The 19,088-nt window shown below is 35.6% G+C and overlaps 1 protein-coding gene across 2 annotated transcripts; it reads right to left on the reverse strand.

Annotated features, from left to right (window-relative positions):
• On the reverse strand, positions 1–10,251 carry LOC104247526 (galacturonokinase). 2 transcript variants are annotated; one of them, XM_009803565.2, is made up of 14 exons: positions 9,998–10,251; positions 8,814–8,927; positions 8,417–8,488; positions 7,757–7,800; positions 7,212–7,365; positions 4,997–5,062; positions 4,606–4,685; positions 2,546–2,645; positions 1,896–2,119; positions 1,483–1,523; positions 1,367–1,395; positions 949–1,018; positions 767–856; positions 1–448 (listed from the first exon to the last, which is right to left on the reverse strand). In XM_009803565.2, the coding sequence occupies exons 1-14, from the start codon at positions 10,034–10,036 to the stop codon at positions 204–206; spliced, it is 1,368 nt and encodes a 455-aa protein (XP_009801867.1). In that variant the 5' UTR covers positions 10,037–10,251; the 3' UTR covers positions 1–203. The 2 variants fall into 2 exon arrangements, with proteins under 2 accessions (XP_009801867.1, XP_009801869.1); XM_009803567.2 differs by having other exon boundaries at positions 1,896–2,071; positions 9,998–10,250.
• Positions 10,252–19,088: the final 8,837 nt, after the last annotated feature.

The following is a 19,088-nucleotide window of genomic DNA, read 5'->3' on the forward strand; positions in this document are numbered from 1 at the left end:
TTGGGCAATGGAGGCCAATACAAATTATTGACACAATCTTTCTTCAACATCCAAAATAATATACACCAAGTCAATGTGGAAACTGAAATAGTAAGGATACAAGAAGACAAATCACTTGAAAAGAATGGATGAAAAAATGGGAAATCGTGGAGCTACAAGTATGAACCTGAGTGCGTTTACAAGTTTAGCTAACTGGCAGTGTTTCAGATCACGCGTGCACAGTCACCTGCATCGCATATCAATACAGCCGGCCCTTGGTTGATATGGCTTGCCAACTCGGGCTGGAGCTTACAGTACTCGTTCTTGACAAACATTGCGGCTTCTTCTGCTCTATCTGCATCTACAAACGCAAGACAGCAGCCTCGGAATCCTGCACCACTAAACCGTGCCCCAAGTACACCAGGAGCCTTCAGAAGAATCTCATATAGCTGTATAAGTGGTTCACAACCTGAAATGATTAAGGTGAAGTGCAAGATTACCAAGGTTTACAGTCTAGTTGTACCGGTGGGAGCCTTTGACACAGTAGGGGTGAGTTCAATTCTCACCATTACACTTCCCCTTCCCTGATCCCCCAATGTAATAGAATTTTCCATAAGAAGAGAGATGCAAGAAAATCGGTTATTATTGTCCCTCAATATAAAGTATCAAGAAAGCTATTTATCGGCTACTACTTTTATAGGTTTTGTAGATGTAAATGTAAACAGGAAATAATTGATGATAAATTTAAAATGAAATTCAGATATCAAATATTAAAATCAACACTTACCACATTCGTAGTTTTGAATAGAACTTAGACCAGATGCTGTAATAAGCTCTCCAAATTCTTTAAGGTTTCCGGACGCCCAAGCCTCAAGTCCTAAAAAACCGCACATGATGTTTAGATATGAATGGACTGTCCTAAAACTAAGTATAAAAATAAAAGGAGTAAAGTTCTGTAAAGAATAATACCTTTCAGCACTCTCTCATTTTCAGAGAAATAGTGCTCTGCTCTTTTAGCTAGGTCGGGTTCTAATTTGCTCTGAGAAACATTTCCAAAAACATGATACGAAATACAATTGATCCACAGAAATAAGTAAAAAGACTTTCACTAAAAGATGTTACAATGACATTGCAAAATGATGGTTAAAAAGGGCAGCTCGGGCACAAGGCATCGCACGTTTACGCAGGGTCAAGGGAAGGACCGCACCCAAGGGGTGTGATGCAAACAGCCTGACTTAACGCAAGCATTAGTGGCTGCTTCCACGGCTCGAACTCGTGACCTATAGGTCACACGAAGATAACTTTACCTTTGCTCTAAGGCTCCCCTTCAACAAAATGATGGTTAAGAAGGCGTAATTTAACATTTACTTATTTCTGTGGATTTTACCTTGTGGGCTTCAAAAACTTCTGGTTCAACTGCATAAACAATAGACTCGTGATCAATAACATCATCATTAAAACGGCATCACTAATTCAACGAAAAAAGCAGGCTCAGTATTCTACCGTTTGATAGAACAGGTTCCACTTCTTCATTCCCTGAAGCTCTAGAAGTTCAGTGTTACGAGTCAGAAGAAGAAAAAGGAAAATAGCCTAACAGAAGCGAAAGCTTTGGTAGAAAATCAATTAGACCTCATCGCAACTTCATCATGCTTATTCAATAAGAAGGGTTTGTTAGTCTTAGGAATGCTTCAAGTTTTGAGGGAAGTCCAGAAAAAGGCTTGATATTCAATCATTGAAATAATGATCATCGTTTGATACATTTCCATTAGGATTTAAATCTGACATATTCTTCTTAACGGAGAGTCACTTACAACTAGGATTTTTTGTTTCATCTATCCTAGTATATTCCATCAATAAACAGGCATGCATTCCATGACCATAAGTGGATACAAGCTTCAAACAGGAAATAATCTTACTGCAGCAATAATTTTGCAGCCTCTTGACACTCTGCAACTCGCCGATTATATCCAGGATTTGTTGTCAATGCTTGTTTCAGACCTGAAAAGGCCAGCAATATCTTGTATGCATTACCTAACTCTCCGACATGATTGTTTTGCACCTCTGGAGGGCGTATCAGTTTGTGTTTTATGGTCTGCACATGCGGTCTATAATTGTCAGAGTTTTCTACAGAATGTGAAATCTGTATCAGAAGAAAACAACAAAAGTTGCCATAATGTAAAACTGAAATCATAACAAGAGGAAAGTTAAAGCAAAATGACATAAACGACAAGGAAAAGCAATTCATCGTGAACAATCTAGGTTTCCCGGTTTTGAATAGCATATTCTTTCTACTTCTACGGCTAGTTCTTGATTTTCCTCTTTTCTTTCTTCCACGTAATTATGACTGCTTAAAGTTCCGATCTCTGATTATTTGGGACTAACATCTATACTCTTTTAAGAAATCTCAAGAGCATTGCAAGCTAAAAGAGGAAGAAAAAGTATCACTTTTAGCTGACAGCAGTGGAGATACAAATAAATATTAGGAAGAGTTTTAGTAATTTTAGCTCAAACACAATAAGATTATTTGATAAGTTAACCATTTACTGCGTGGAAATAAAAACATTACCTTGCAATTCATGCAGGTCAAACAGCCGTAGCTTGATAACAATATTGCTGACTGATCCAATATACCATTTTTTAAACCTAAATATTCGTTTTCAATCTGCCTGCATGCAACAAAAGCAACAAGAGATGCGTACAAACATTGTGTCAAGAAGTGAACTTGTAGAATACAGAGCATGTTTACTACAAAGCAATACAGAAATCCAAAGATGCAAGTTAAGCATTTTCCTCTAACTTTTCAGTTTCCTCCGATAAAAGCTTATCAAATACTCCACCAATGCCAAGGATGGATATGAACAGCACTGAGTCACCTAACTGAATAGACCTTTGAACCTCATTACTACCAAAAGTTCATGAATCTGATGATGTCATTGATTCAGAGAGAACGAGCATCTAAAATGTTGCCCTTAAGAAATCAAAGTGTTAACGGTTGTGAATACCACTAAAGTAACTGACCTAAGACATGCTTATAAAAGTAGCTCTGACCAGTCCAGTTGGAAGAATGATCAGGTGAATCAATGCACTATAGAAATTTGGAAGTTCATACTGGAACCAGGTTGAGGATTCAAAAATTAAGATAATGCCCGTTAAAGATTTTGGAAAAATCTGAGATGATACAGTTCCAATGATGAGAAAACAGGAAGACGAGAAAAAATTGAGACAAAAATTCAGAATGCCTGTCACGGACTTCTTAAACAGGTCACTTTGTGAAACATTTAACATGTATCAATTGTTTAAGCCTCGTGTTCCCTTGGACCTAATAAATGTTCACCATACCAGTTATGGGTTTTTTTTTCGCAACATACCAGTAAAGGGTTTGCACAGCGAAAAATGTCCTATGGAAACTACCACAACCAAATGAGACCAGAAGATCTTTTGTGATATGTAAATGAGACAAAAGATTATCTACATAGAACCTTACACAATCTTACAATCAACTACCATAATTGCCTAATATGACCGTCAGAAATTAAGTTTACCAGTGCATAAACTGCAAATAGCATGTCATAGCAAAGACATTAAACTACTTCATATCTATAAATCAGCATCAAAATGAGAGTAAAACAGAGTGCATATTCTAAAAGGTACAAACATTAGCATCAGACATCATTCATGGTTACATTTACAGGCTGTAACACCTCAACAGGTACAGATAAACATTGAAGTCACTTTAAAAATGGAAAAAGGGAAAAAAAATCGAAGGCATATGAAACTAAAAGGGCAGATGGACAGCTGCCTATGCAAAATTCCACCAGGCTGACGAATACAGTTTCACCCCTTCCTAAGGTCCTTTTTAAGCTTTATTATCTGACTTCCACCAGGCAACTACTCAAAATACACTTAGAGCAATGTCACAAGCAATTCCAAAATATCCAGAAAGTGTGGAAACATCTCAAGAAAGAAACTATACATAAGCAACTTCTAAACATGATATATCATATCACGTACATGTTGGTAGTAACCTAATAGTTCATTATCCGAATTTGTCAAAATATTCACGTGGCTCTAGATTTCCAAGGACATGGCTCTAGATAGGAAGGTGTGGAGGTCGAGCATTAGGGTTGTAGGTTAAGGGGTAGTTGGGCGGTCGTTTTATGTTGTGTTTCACACTTTTGTATAATATTGCGGTACTGCTTTTCCATTTATTTGCTGTCTCTCACATTGTTGATATTATTTTTACGAGTTTTGTTGTCACAGATCTATTGTCTCTGAGCCGAGGGTCTCCTGGAAACAGACTTTACCCTCCCCAGACCCCACTGGGTGGGATTCTATTGGGTTGTTGTTGTATTCACATTAAGTATTTCTTCGTCAATATTCACAGAAATGTCAATTGTTGAGACGGAAAAAAAAAGAAATCTTTTCTGGGGGATAATTCACCTACTCCATCAAGTGGTAATGCACCTGTTCTAACAAGAATTAGCAACACTCTCTTCTCTTTCCCTAAAAGCTCTCCGAAACCTTTTCAAGAGATCAATGGCACAAAGTTTAAACAGCAAGGAAGCACCAGATATCTTCAATGAACTAGCAAGCAACAAAGACAAGAACATCGTACAAGTTACATACCTATCATATTCAATATTTTCAGTTGGGCACACTACAAGACCATTTGCACTTTCGAAAGCCAACAGATATGCTATACCAACCTGTTAAGCATGAGGTTGTTAAATGCAATTCCAGAAGAGAAATGAAAAGGGACATAAATAGGATGTCTAAGACACTGTAAGGAACTGCTATAAGAAAAGAACAAAGATGCAAATCAGATCTCTTAAAAGAGAAGAGTGACCACTGAGATCTCTTTTCCTCAAGGATGCAACAGCGGAAAAAAAAGGCCTTAGAGGTTCTCGAGAAATAACTTCACCAGATCACAAGAACTTTGCTAAAAATGCAAAATAGAAACTACATTTCTTGATCGCCTAACTCCAATTCAAAGGTGGCGATGGGAAAAACAACTTACAGCTGCAGAAGAGCTGAGACCTGAACTGTCAAGACCCTCAGAACCACAGATAAACCCAGTGATACCCTGCAAAAAACAAGCTTCAAAGAGATTGGTATAAATGAAAGATATGATGCACATTGAGGTTAAGCATGTCAAGTTGGGGGATTATGCAAAAGAATGCAGATCAAGGTGACTGACAAATGAATTGTTTTAGTGCACGTAATGAAACAGTTCTTTTGACAGAGGAGTGTATCCAAGAGTAGAACTCTGGAATTGAATTTGAAACCAAACATTTTATTCAATAGAGAATAATGATAAACGCTTAACTGGCCCAAGAAAATAGAATGGATGAAGGCAGTCAACCATGTCAAGAAAATGGACCTTTGGTCGTAATTCAATTTCAACAACTAGCACATGCAGTGAGGATTACCCAAGACCAAATAAGGAGGCAAAAGCCAATTCTCTCATCCAATGTGCAGCACATAATACCCTTGCACGCCTAGGACTAGACATTTGGAGCATGGACAACATAAGATATGGGCCTAAAATTCGGTAAACCAAGAAATAGAGTTGGGTCTGGCTTTTATACCATGTAAAGAAAATGGACCTTAGCCTAACTCAACTGCAAAAGCTAGCTCATTAGGTCAAACGTAAATGGAACCAAATCAAGTAAGTGAAGATGTGGCAAATGCTGCAACATGATTCCAATTAATTAAAAGCTTGTAAGCCCACTTTCTTCAAAATTCTCAGTTTTTAACATAGCTATCTGCACAACGACAGAACCCTGTGCTAGTCTGCAATTCCCTTAAAAGAGATCTGACCAGCCCCTTCACCATTTCTTGGCACTCGCGTGGGACCCACAAATCTAGCTTAACAGCTGCTCAGGGAACCTTCAATTTAGGAAGCAATTTAGACACCCCAACTCGTTCAAATTTACACTACAGGTAGCAAATCTATAGTATAAAACTGCTGAGGGTATCCATGACAATCTTCAAGTAAACCACTCATATTATGGTACTCAGTCCGCCTATGACTGAGCTTGACCTTGGGAAACTAGAAGCTTACAACAACACTAGTGGGTCTAAAATGCTCAACTCCAAAGGGAAAGCCTTTTAAGGACCACAAAGGCAGGTAGAAACATCTAAATTTCCATAAGTTTGTATTTCAACATTATAAAAAACAAAATCAAAAATAAAAGACTGGACGAAGCAACAGTGGGATAGACTTGGTCACAAATTTTAACACGTCTAAATAGGACAACAATCTAATTTACCTAGTTCCTCCCTCCTTGTAAGGCCTTTCCGACATATTGTTTTATTAAAAAAAAATTGGAAATCAAATTTAAATAGTACGGTAGGTTGATCCTTATCTCCTAAATAGAAAAATAAGCTAAACTACAGCTATGGTTCTTGATCTTTGCTTCAATTTCCATTTTCAACTCTGAGGTTATGCATAACAATGCATCCCCTTCCTTAGCCATTTGACGTAGTGATGTACTTTAAATAATATTCTTCCAATGGATGTTGCTGCAAAATCACTGGAACATCGTAGTTTACATGAGAGTATCCTCACGTATAAACAAGAAACCTTCTTCCCCCGCTCTCTCCAATTCCTCAAATTCATTGAGAAGCCTATCTTGTTCCAAGCTGTTGGGTAAATATTTCTTATAAGCAACTTTAGCTTATTTGAAATATCCTTTTGAAAACCAAATGAGAAAAATAAGAAGCATCATCATCAAGTAACAAGTATTCGAACAATGTATATATTTTCAAATTACATTGAATTGGATTCTATCTCAGGGTTAGACGGAACAAATTGTGTAAACAATCATCTCAGTTCATGAGAGACATAAGAAGTCAAAAGATGGATGGTGTGTGGAAGGAAATTTATGTTAAAAAGCCAGAAGTCCACCTATGGACTGTAGAACGGAACCAGCGGATTGTAAAATTTTAGAGTTCAACATCTAGAACAAGGCAGTTGCAATTCAGAGAATGAGAATCAGGAAGTTAATGGAATATACTTAACTCACTTTAAGTAATGAATGGGAAATACTCATATTCAGAGCAGGTTGCAGTCCTTTAACATCAAGGATAAACAAGCTAACAACCATTCTGCTCTTAAATGTGAAAGAAACTTCTTGTAAACCTCCATAGTAGAAATGGAATCAATTTGTTTTGCGGACCAAGGATATTACAAATGTCTATCAAACAGCAGGAAAAGAAATCTTACTAACCGTTTTCAGAGGATTTCCTTTGTTTTGCAGGGCGTATATTGCTCCCCTAGCATAGTTACCCCATTTGCATTCTTCCTGAGGTTTGGATGAGTCAATTTGTTCATTCAAACCATTTGTCTTGGAGATATGCTTAGGAAGCTGAACTTCATCTACTCTGAATTTTAAAGTTGCAAGGTATTAGATGTTCAATACTTTTGTTAGTATTTATAATATTGAATACATGAAACTATCATGACGGGAAAAAAAATTACATAAACTATCATAACCTATTGTTTTGTGAGGGCTAAAACAGTCATAGGAGTTTCCACATTGTAGAAACCAAAAACTGTGTTGTATCACTATCAACTTGCAGACTTATGCTGCAAGTCCACAGACATGAGATTGTAGATATCAAAGTAGTTATATACTAGTTATAGGCTCATAATCCAGCAGAAGCAAAGACGTATATATATGGCTCTGAACAAAGATAACATTTTTAATGCATTTATAGGATATCAAAACTAGTTACATATAGTATGAATATGCTTAAGATAAACATCATTTACCTGAACCGAACTTCTCCTTTAAATTGCCCAGATTGTAGTGTAACCTACAAATTTGAAGTCATAGTCGAAAATGAATATGAAGTAGAATACAAAGAAAATGATTATCTGAAAAGAGTTTAGTGAATTTTCCATAAAACTCAAGCTCTTAAGCAGAGAAGTAAAAAAAGCCGCCTCAGCTTCCAGTGCTAACTGGCGACTCCAGTTTTGCAAAGTAGACAGTCAACAGAATTAGAGTGGTGAAAAAGACATCAAAATGAGCATCACTTAGGACGTGAGTAATAACTTCTGTTCTGTAACTATGTCCAATTATATGTGTCTCAGTGGCAGCATTCCAGCTAAAAAGACAAATTTCACAGCAACATCTATCAATTGACTTGTGGTATATGTACTCAGTAAAGCACATCTTGAAGTTTGTACAACTATTTTTATGAGCAATGAGCTACATAGAACCCCAATGGAAACATAGAACTCGGCAGACTAAGGGGATTTTGATAAGGACATGCGTGAGACATTATCCAGCCATGTAGAGTCATACATACAGAACCAATTTAAGCTAGAACTTCGAATATTTTACTTATTGTTCATGACATATAGACAATATAACATGTTTACATCGTTAAAGCACTGCACAATTTGGCTATAATACATAAAAAATCATACCTGGGTGTCATTAGAAGGAACAAAACCAAGTAGTATACCCCTATTGATTGTCATAGCTGAAACGGTTCCCCCCTGAATCGCATTGAAGATCACACAATATAGATTTTGCATAAAGGTACAACTGCAAATAATTATCCTTAGGTACCAAGGTTTCATGACTGACTCAAGTTTAGAAATGAGGCATAGTTGGTTGATTGAATTTAAGGCATATCATGAAGATTCATACGCTAATGTTTTATTTACATTAGATATAGAATCCTGTTATGGAATATATTAAATCTGAAGAACAGCAAGTAGAAACCTTGTCAGTCAAGAACCATAATAGAAGGATGTCTGGTTAAGCGATTGACAATTAAGCAAGCACATGTAGATAACAAGTGATAACTAATATACTTGCCTGATGATCAATGTGAGCGCCCAATGGACAAATCCTGTAAGGTGATACAACCACCCTGACCTCTTGAGCATCTCTACCAGACATTTCGGCGACTTTCTGTCTTAATTTATCCAACTGCACCAGTTACAGAACCAGCGAGGGTTTCAGCTTATCTATTTGAGTTTAACAACTGTGACTAGTACATGAGTCGAGGAGATTACAGTGAAACAAGATAAACCAACTTAGCTAAAGTTATTGCCGCATTTTCAGTTTCTCTCTCAAATAGAGACACACCAAGTTTAACTATTGATACTTGCATACAACGCAATACAAGGATATTACGCACTTGGCTTATGTGGAATATGCTCAAAAGAATATTATGTTCATAGAAGTATAGGTTCCTTTAAGTTACGTTCCTCCAACTACAAATAACATTGTATTAGCAACATGTTGCATGACAGGTTCTTCCTTTCTTAAATACAGCACTCTCACACCAGTGGCGGATCCACAGGTAAGGACACTTCTTCGGAAATTACACTGTGCAACAGGGCTAAAAGCAATTTTTTTTGAATCCCCTTAAAATAATTTTTTTTTAAAAAAAAAACTTCTTGTGTAGTGGTTAAAGTGGTTTAAAAGTACTAGATGTGGCCTTTTAAAGAATTCCTAGCTCCCCCACTGTCTCACACACAGAAAAAGTGTATTTTTAAACCACATTACTGAAATTTAGTTAAACAATAGGCACTATAAAATAGGCATAAAATCATGACATAAGGAGTTTAGGTAAAATCATCACACTTCTAGCAACATAGCACTATCACATACAGAACCCCGGCTCTGTAACAGATAGTAATGTGTTTTGTAGCCACAAATCTTCAGACTAGAATTGTATATTAGCAACAAGGAGTTGGGGTCGTCTATCTAATTCCTCACTGACCATGTTACTCCATATAAACTCATCTCAAGCCAATATTATACAAAATAAAATTAAAAAAATGTACTAGAAGTTCCTTATATTTTCTTCGGACTAGAATTGCATATTGGCATATCACAATTTTTTTGCTAGAACTATCTTGGTTTGTCTCTACAGTAAATTTGTGAAACAGCAATTGAAATCAATAACAAGAATCAAATCAACAGCCCATTAAGCAAAAATCGACAATGCAATAAAAACAACAAAATATGAACAATAAAAATGAAAACTTTACCTCAGATTCAGAAGGCCAATGACCAGAAAAAACACCCATTTTTGTTTTTTCGAAATAAATGTGCAAGAATGTCAATCTGATATAGCTTTCTTGAACTGGGTTTTGCTTGATATTTAAGAATAATAAATAATAATGAGGCGGAGAGTGAGGTTAAAGAAAAGGAAATTTGCGGGAACGAAGTGTTTTCGGTTGAAGGGTCATTTCCCCTTGATTTGATTTGATTCAATAATACCTTTGATTATTAAGTTTCATTCATGTTCTGTATTGGCCAACGTAATCATATATTGCCATTTTCAAAAAGATATTCCTCTTATTTCTTTACCGTAAATTTTTTGAGACGATTAATTGAGGGCCACACTCCACCGGTCTTACCATGCAAGGAAAAGTGAAGTGTGTGTCAAACTGTCAATCCCGCAATATATGGTTAGAATGATGTGTCCATCTTCCTTTGTTTTTAACTTCACCCATAAATTGAATTTTCCTCCTATTTAGAATAGAGCTTACTTATATACATTGACAAGTGCAAAAAGTAGGTTGTTAAATATTTATTACACATTCACCAATTAATACTTATTAATTAAGTTATTTACCATTTAAGTGATCTAATAAAGTAAAAAAAATTATACCGCCAATGCATAATGTGTAGAATGTGGATTTCTCTCCTTCTTAGTTAGTGTGTTGTCAAAATAACCTTAATTTGAGAAGTACTTCTTGCTAAAAGTATTTTTTTAAAAGCTATTTTGAATGTAATGACGGAGTTACCCTTGTTCAAGGGGTGTCAATTAGGGGAGTCAGTTGGCACTCCTTCGCTAAAAAATGAGGGATTTATATCTATACCCGTTTTTTGGATCACGTTTTAACTTGTGCCCGTTTTACAAAAAAAACTGCAAGCGTACCCACTTTTTCACGTAACTTCAGCATACAAGACTGAGTAGCAAAAGCAATCACGCAAAGCTTCAGCATTCTAGTAGACGGGCCTGAAGTAGCAAGTGCTGAACCAAGTGTGCTGAAGTTTTTGTTCGTAATTGCTGAACTTAAGCATAATAGCTGAAGTTTTGTTCTCGATTTGCTGAAGTTTTTGTTTGTAATTGCACTAAATAAGCTGAAGTTTTTTTGTTCTGGATTCATTACTTTTGTCATTAAGTTTTTTCAAAAACTTCAACAGAAGATGCTGAAGTTATTTAGTTCATTTATAAAAACTTCAACACTAAATAAGCTGAAGTTTTTGTCCTGGATAAGCTTTTTCAAAAACTTCAGCAGAAGATGCTGAAGTTATTTAGTTCATTTATAAAAACTTCAGCAGTAAATAAACTGAAGTTTTTTTGTCCTGGATTCATTAGTTTTGTCATAAAGCTTTTTCAAAAACTTCAGTAGAAGATGCTGAAGTTATTTAGTTCATTTATAAAAACTTCAATACTATATAAGTTGAAGTTTTTGAAAAAGTTTTGTAACATACTAGATAAATAATTAGATTGTCAACAGTATCTAAATCATAAATTTTGGAAACAATAAACATGAAAAGAACAGAATTATCATGAAAAGAATCACCAAGTGCGACCTTAAACTTCCCGTACCTGGAAATATTCACAAATTATTGTCTACTAACTTACGTAATTATTTATAATTTATTTTTAAATAATCTGATAAACATACTTATGGCAATCATCCCATGAACTGAAATTTCATAGCAGTACCAACAGCAGCAGCAGCAGAAGAAGAAGAAGAAGAAGAAGAAGAAGAAGAAGAAGGATGAGGAGAAAGGGGGTTGAAGTTGTTTAAAAAGTGGGTACAAGTTAAAACTCTTTTAAAAAATGGGTATAGGTTAAATGGGGGTGACCAAATAGGGCACCTCGTGCAATTTTTACCTGAAAAATTACACCAAGTATATATGTATAAATTGTGCATATATGTTATATGTTGAATTCGATTAGCTCTTTTGTATATTTTTTTTTATTTTGATTCTCCTTAATGAAAATCCTGACTCTGCCAGTATTTGGAAGATTAGCATATTGTATTTGGATAAATCATTTGAGAAGTGTTTTAACATTTCCATAAGTTTATTAAATATTTGATCAAATATAGTTAAATTGTTAGTTATGACATATATTTTCCCCAACAATTGTTTTAATATAATTATGGAGTGATAATACTATTTATATTCTTGGGGGGAAAAGGAAATTTTACCTCCTATAGCAAACCATTACACCATATTTATTATAAACTAAAATAATTTCAAAATAGTATTATTTATAACTACCTTTTCTATTTTGTAGCAAAATAGGTATTTATTTTATACATTACCATTGAGAGTGAATTACGCCACTTATAATCTTTTCTATCTCTTCATTCTCTCTCTATTAGCAAGATTCTCAATCCTCTCTCTTCTACCTCAAATCTTTCTCCCTTTCCATCAAGGCAGCTGTCGTAGCAGCCATTTTTGGTGGCTATGGTGGACTTTCTTTACGAAGAGAATAGATCTGAAGCGAAAAGGGAGTAGGCGAACAGTAGGCGTCAGAATCATTGTCGTCATTGCGATCATCGTCAGAATCATCGGCGTCATCATCCACTATTGGCTCATCCTCTTAGACGAACAAGTCTGTCATGGCTATGCTGGAGAATATTTGAGGGCCGGGTTTTTGTTCGTTTCTATTTTTTGTTTCAATATAATGTATACAGTATTTTGCTTGGCCGAAAAACGCCATCTCCGGCGAACTTTCTTCTCTTCTTTGCTATTTTATTCACATACAATTATACAAATATATTATATTATGTATAAATACACTCAAATATACTGTATTTTTGTATAAATACACTATTTTTTGCACGTATCTATACATTCTGAAGGTCTGTATTTTTTAATACAGTTGAATATCACTGTATTTTGTATTTTTTGTTGTTTGAATACATTCGAAATGAATATAGTGAATTGAATACAATGTATAAAAATGAATAATGAATATCTGTGAATTAAATACAATGTACACAGTCGAATTCAATATAACAGTATACACCCTTATTTTTTGAATACCTCACTGTATTTATAAATACAGTCACATGAATACATGGAATACAACACAGTAGTAGCAAAATTTATATAGAATTGATTTTGTTGAGTTAAATTAGGAGCGATACACGCTAATTGATTCTCTTTTCGTTATTAAACAGTCGGACTCCCCTATTTTTTAGGCGAATTCCGATATTGTATTCATGAATACTGTAGCGCGAATATAGTGAATACAGTCATATAGCTAGACTCTCCTATTTTTAGGCGAATTTTACTATTGTATTAATGAATATAGTAGTGCGAATACAACAAATACAGTCGTGTAGCAGCGAAATTTATGTAGAATTAATTTTGTTGATTTAAATTAGGAGTGATACACGCTAATTGGTCCTCTTCCCGTTATTAAACAGGTGGAATTCCCTGTTTTTAGATGAATTTCGCTACTGTATTCATGAATATAGTAGTACGAACACAGCGAATACAGCCGCACAACTGGATTCCCCTATATTTTAGACAAATTTTGCTACTGTATTCGTGAATACAGTAGGGCGAATACAACGAATGCAATCGCGTAATTAAATAATAGCTATAGGAAGTAAATATGTATATGATAGCTATAGGAAGTAAATATGTATATGATAGCTATAGGAAGTTAATAGCCACTAAACAATAGTGATTTCTGAAAATTACTAAAAAAAATCACTTTTGTACCGGGGACTTTCATTTTTCTTTTGCTTGGGCCTCACACAAAAAGCCCAAATCATTATGAAAAGTTTGGTATTCAGTTCGATAGGTTATTTTATAAAATTTATACCATATCATTTTGTCGGTTATTCTATTATGTATATCCAAAATTAGACTTTTCAAAACTGTCCCAATCATGTTGATTTCTCTTGGTAATGGTACGATTCAGTTAATTTTTGGTATGTTTTAAAAGTAATTTGAAAGTTACTAGTAGAAGTAGAATGCAATAATAGACATATTTTTATAAGACTTACCAAAACTCTCTAGATATTTTTACTGTTCAAAGAATGATGAATTAAGAAAATATGAAAGATGGCTAGAGTTAGATCCATAAACTATTCTATAACAGCATAAAAGAAACTACGCAAAGACAAAAAAAATAAATATAAAGCACACGAGTGAAAAGATATTAACCAAATTGAGACCTAAGAACAAAGTTTATAGAATATTAAATATTCAAAAAATAAATAAATTTAAATCATACGAAAGGAAACATATTCAACACATTATAGTTTGCTACCCATAATCGTCAGAATACCTTGTATCTTGCTAGTGAATATGCTAAAAATAATTTAGTTTCAATAGGAGTAGCATAATAGGTTTGGGAATTAGGATTTTGAGTTTTAATTACTTATTGACTTATAATCATTTTCATAAATCCAAGGTCCATTGACAAATTTAATACTTTATTATTTTTAAACTTAATATATAAATATATTTTTTAATTGTACATTTATTCGGTATGGTTCAGTATTTTTTCGATTTATTTTTATAAAATTAAAAATCTACCCTAATTATCAATACAATTATATATATATATATATATATATATATATAAGTCATTGATATATCATCACTGACTTCTGCTCCGAAATTTCTTGCCAAGTCCTTTTTTATCTTTTCAAAGTATGATTCAAGGATTTCTTTCTTGGAGATGGCTCCTTTCTTCATTTGAAGTTTTCTGCTTACTTGTTGAAATGGTCTTAATTCTTTCACTGCAATTTCTTAAAAGAAACCTAAAAATTGATTCCGTACAATACGGTTCGGTCAATTTAATAAGTTTTTAAATATCGATTGACATCTTCACGACAACAATGGCTTGAAGATTGGCCCATTGTGAACTGGATCTTCAAGGTTCATAATTAGTATCCACAATATTAAAGAGCACAAGAAGAAAATGACTATTTAACTGAATGTACCGTGAACATATATTACTTCAACGAAAATATATTAATAGTAAAAGTTCTATAAGAGCAATACTGAAAATGCTTTTTTTTCCACAACGTTAACGATGGAGGTCAATTTGATGCACTAACTATGAGGTCAGGGGAATTCAAGCTCGGAATATTCTAATTTAAACTGTAGCCTCTTAACTACTTAGAGTGTTTCTCGTGGAAGATTGCTTATTCAAAAAAGTCCATTATGATCTCAACAATTATAATTCAGATATACCTAATAATCAATATAAGTGCAATTGTTATTTGTCGCTCAAAGTTATTACATTGTGGCCACAGGAAATAAAACGCATTAATTATTATTTCTTGATACGTCCATCCTTCCGGTATATAGCGCTAGGGGACTTGGGGCATTCGAAGAGTCCCCGAGATTTTAGGTATTGCAGGCGCATTAAGGTGGGGAAGATCGTGGGGGCGTTGCGTAAGATGAGTAGGGGTAGAGCGACAGGGCCAGATAAAATTCTGGTTGAGTTTTGGAAGTGTGTGGGTAGAGCAGGATTGGAATGGCTGACTGGGTTGTTCAACGTAATTTTTAGGACGAAGAGGATGCCGGAAGACTGGAGGTCGAGTACAATGGTACCGTTGTGTCACACCTCCTTTTTCCGCCCCCGCGAGGAGTGAAGGAGTTTTTTCCAATTAAAGGACAATCGAAACGGGATTTGTTTGTTTATTTCAGAGTTGCCACTTGGGAGATTTTAGGGTGTCCCAAGTCACCAATTTAATCCCGAATCGAGGAAAAGAATGACTCCATATTACAGTCTGCGAACCAGAAATCCGGATAAGGAATTCTGTTAACCCGGGAGAAGGTGTTAGGCATTCCCGAGTTCCGTGGTTCTAGCACGGTCGCTCAACTGTCATATTCGGCTTGTTTATCTGATTTTATACAATTATGAGCTAATGTGCAAGTTTTAACTTTTAACCGCTTTCGTCATTATTTATATATTTTTTCAAGAATTGCAACATCATGGAAATACATCTCCAACCACGTCACATGAAATGCACCCGCAATCCGGAACACAGTTTTATTCAATGTTTTGGGATTTGGATTTGGGTCGCATGAAATGCGCACCCGAGTTTAAGAAGGTAAGATTAATTAAATCGCGCCTAAAGAGTCTAACGCGTTATTGTCTTTGGGGAAGGCAGTGAAATTCACTAAACAGTCCATCCCAAATTCTAAGTATTTATTATGACCAATTATTGAGGGCCCCGCAATTTGCATTTTTATTTGGCGAAGCTCGTCTCATTATTTTTTAAAAGGATAATCTTAGCATGACTATATTTTCTATTTTTTGTTTTCTAAAATAAATGAAGATAAAGTCCTACTTTATTTACATACTTTCGAGTTATTATAGTTAAGTTTCGAAAGTGAGTTGTTTAAAGAGTTTACATGGTAACGCATGGAACATTATACATACAGACAATAAAAGAAAGAAAAGACTACATTAAATTACAACTTCAAATCTTTCTCATTTTTTGCATTCATGCTTCGAGTGACTTACAAGATGAACCAATGTATCAGTTTGTATACCTGGTATTTGGAAAGCAAGGAAAGAAGATGAAGATCAGTAGAAGCAGTAGTAGTGCAAATACACAGCAACAACAACAACCCAACAACAACAAATTCGAACCAGATTCAAGACCCAGAAAACTTTGAAGAAAAACCGAACAACTCAATAGAACAAACCCAAAAGTTTGTAAACAAACTAAACAGCAACAACCCACGCGTGTATTAAACTTGAAAACTAAAACACGTTTCTCACTTTGTTTTTTTTTTGTTTTCTCTTTTTAAACTCTCCAACACTCTCTTCGGATTTTCAGAATGTCTTCCTCTCTTTCTAAGTAAGACTTTCTAGTTCAAGTCTTTTCTCTCCTCTCAAGTCTTAAAGCCCTCAAGTGTAAAAGCCCTTTTTTTAGAATGTGTCAAATGATTCTTATTTATAACAAGACTCTTGTCTTGAATCCCCAACCCGAAATATTCTTTTAATTGCATGTCTTGCCCCCACTAATTAATGTTTTCTTTATTTTAAATCTTGTCCCCCATGCCTACATGCTTTGTCCCCCACTACATTAAATAAATATATCAAACTCAACCCATTACATCTTGTCCCCCATGCCTAACATAAACAATTACAATATTCCCCCCACTACATTATGTCTTGTCCCCCACTATATTAAACAATTATATCTGTAAGCACGTGATTTTTGACCCTCCCCGAGGATTTTCACATTTTTTTAGCATAAATATGTAATTGGGTCTAATATAGCCATTTTAACTATTTCGTTGCAAAAAGAAAAAAAATCACAAAATACATATATAAATTTTAGTTTATGTATTTCTCATAAACTTGAAAAATACAAAAATTGCACTTTGTTTTGTACTTTATATAATTTCGAAAATAACCAAAAAATATAGTTCTATTAATGTTTTGTAGTCATTTTAATTTGGAAAAATACAAAAAAAAAAAAATATTACTTTATATTTTATCTTTATAGATAAAAAAATAAAAATTACAAAAATAGTTTTATTAATATTTTGTAGCTATTTTAAATCTTGAAAAAATATTTTAAAAAAAAGATATAGTGTTGTTTAAATATTAGTCTTATTTTTGGTAGTTGTTTTGCTTACATAGGGCTAGTTAAGCAACGTTTCCTATTTCTCGGGTCCGGGCAAAAGAATAATATTCGGGTTCAAACTACCCGGTTTTAGGCCTAATTTCGGACCTAGCCCATAATAAACCGAGTCCAGGACACATGGAGAACCCCACCACGCGTGGGGGACACAAATCTCGAACCCCACCACGCGTGGGCTCATTTCCCTGGGCAAGGGATACTAAATACACGGACAAACACTGTCAAAAGGGGGATTTTTTTGGAAAAATTTTGGACGGGCACTGTAGCCTCGTCTTCCTCCTTTGAAAGAACCAAACAAAAACCCTACCCAAACCCCACGTCCAAAAGAGCAGTCGACAAAACCAGTCCACCAAAACCTCCGACCACCCTAAACCCTCGTCAAACTCACCCAAAACCCCGTCCCCTCCAAAACTCCAACGCCATAACCGTCGTCACCCGAACACCACGTCCAAACGACTACCGGCTCCGACGACACCATCTCCCTCGTCGTCTCTAAAACCAGTCCATCAAACCTCCATCCATAACCCAGCCCGACGAGTAGCAGCAACGTCGTCACTGTCCAAACACCACCTCCATCAACAAACCTTCAGCTCCCATCACCACCATCACCCTCGTTCCCACCGTGAAACCACCATAAACAAACCCTACTCACTCCGTCAACAACCTCACGTCCGAAACCGCCCAAAACCACTGCCTAAAACCAGCACCACGACCAACTGCCCCCCCTCTTGTCGTCAAACAACCAGCTGCCTCACGACCATCGATTGTCCAAAACCAACGCCATAACCATCGTCACCACAACCGGCTCCCTCCGTCGACCCTACTGTCAATCACTATCCCAAAACCACTAACAAAACCACCCTCGACACAGTCCAAACACCACCCTCCCTCACGTCGGACCCCAGCTCCTCGACCTCACGTCCAGTGACCATCCGAACTACTAGCCCACGACGACTTCTTCTCCTTCATCGTAACAAAGAAAAACAGTCTGGCGACCCTCCAGTAAATCCGACCATCGCTGCTTTCCGTTCAGCCCCCTCATGTCCAAATGACCACCTGGAAAAACCAGTCCCAGCCGTGACTCATTTTTGGTCCGTTTGTGTTCGAGTTTCCGGCGCGAGTTATTCAGTCCGAGCTCTGACGACCTTCTCTACGGTTTCCCGTTCGAGGTTATCCGTCGAGGTCAGTGTTGAGGGTTGGTCCATGGCTCTATCCGTCTCTATCTGTCCAGGTTAGTAAACTTCAAACATTAGACGAGGAAATGTTACGGAATGTTCAAAAAATGCAATATAGAAATTGGTATGGTAATTTTCTGCCCATGTTTCGCCGTATGCATTTTGTTCATTTTTGCGTTGTGTTATTCTTGTTTCTTTGATGTCATTTAATCAAGTTGGGCTAGTTGTTCTATGACACAAGTTTGACGTTAATTTGTTCGTGGTCATTGTCTCAGTTTATTTGGACAAAATTAGTATTAGTA

Source organism: Nicotiana sylvestris, chromosome 11, assembly GCF_000393655.2.
Source record: "Nicotiana sylvestris chromosome 11, ASM39365v2, whole genome shotgun sequence".
NCBI classification, from domain to species: domain Eukaryota; kingdom Viridiplantae; phylum Streptophyta; class Magnoliopsida; order Solanales; family Solanaceae; genus Nicotiana; species Nicotiana sylvestris.

Coding starts and splice junctions, on each gene's coding strand:
- LOC104247526 (XM_009803565.2), bottom strand. CDS start 10,036: ATGGGTGTTTTTTCTGGTCATTGGCCTTCTGAATCTGAG. Junction 4,686..4,996: donor GTCTCAGCTCTTCTGCAGCT/GTAAGTTGTTTT, acceptor CATGCTTAACAG/GTTGGTATAGCATATCTGTT. Junction 2,646..4,605: donor GAAAATATTGAATATGATAG/GTATGTAACTTG, acceptor TGTTGCATGCAG/GCAGATTGAAAACGAATATT.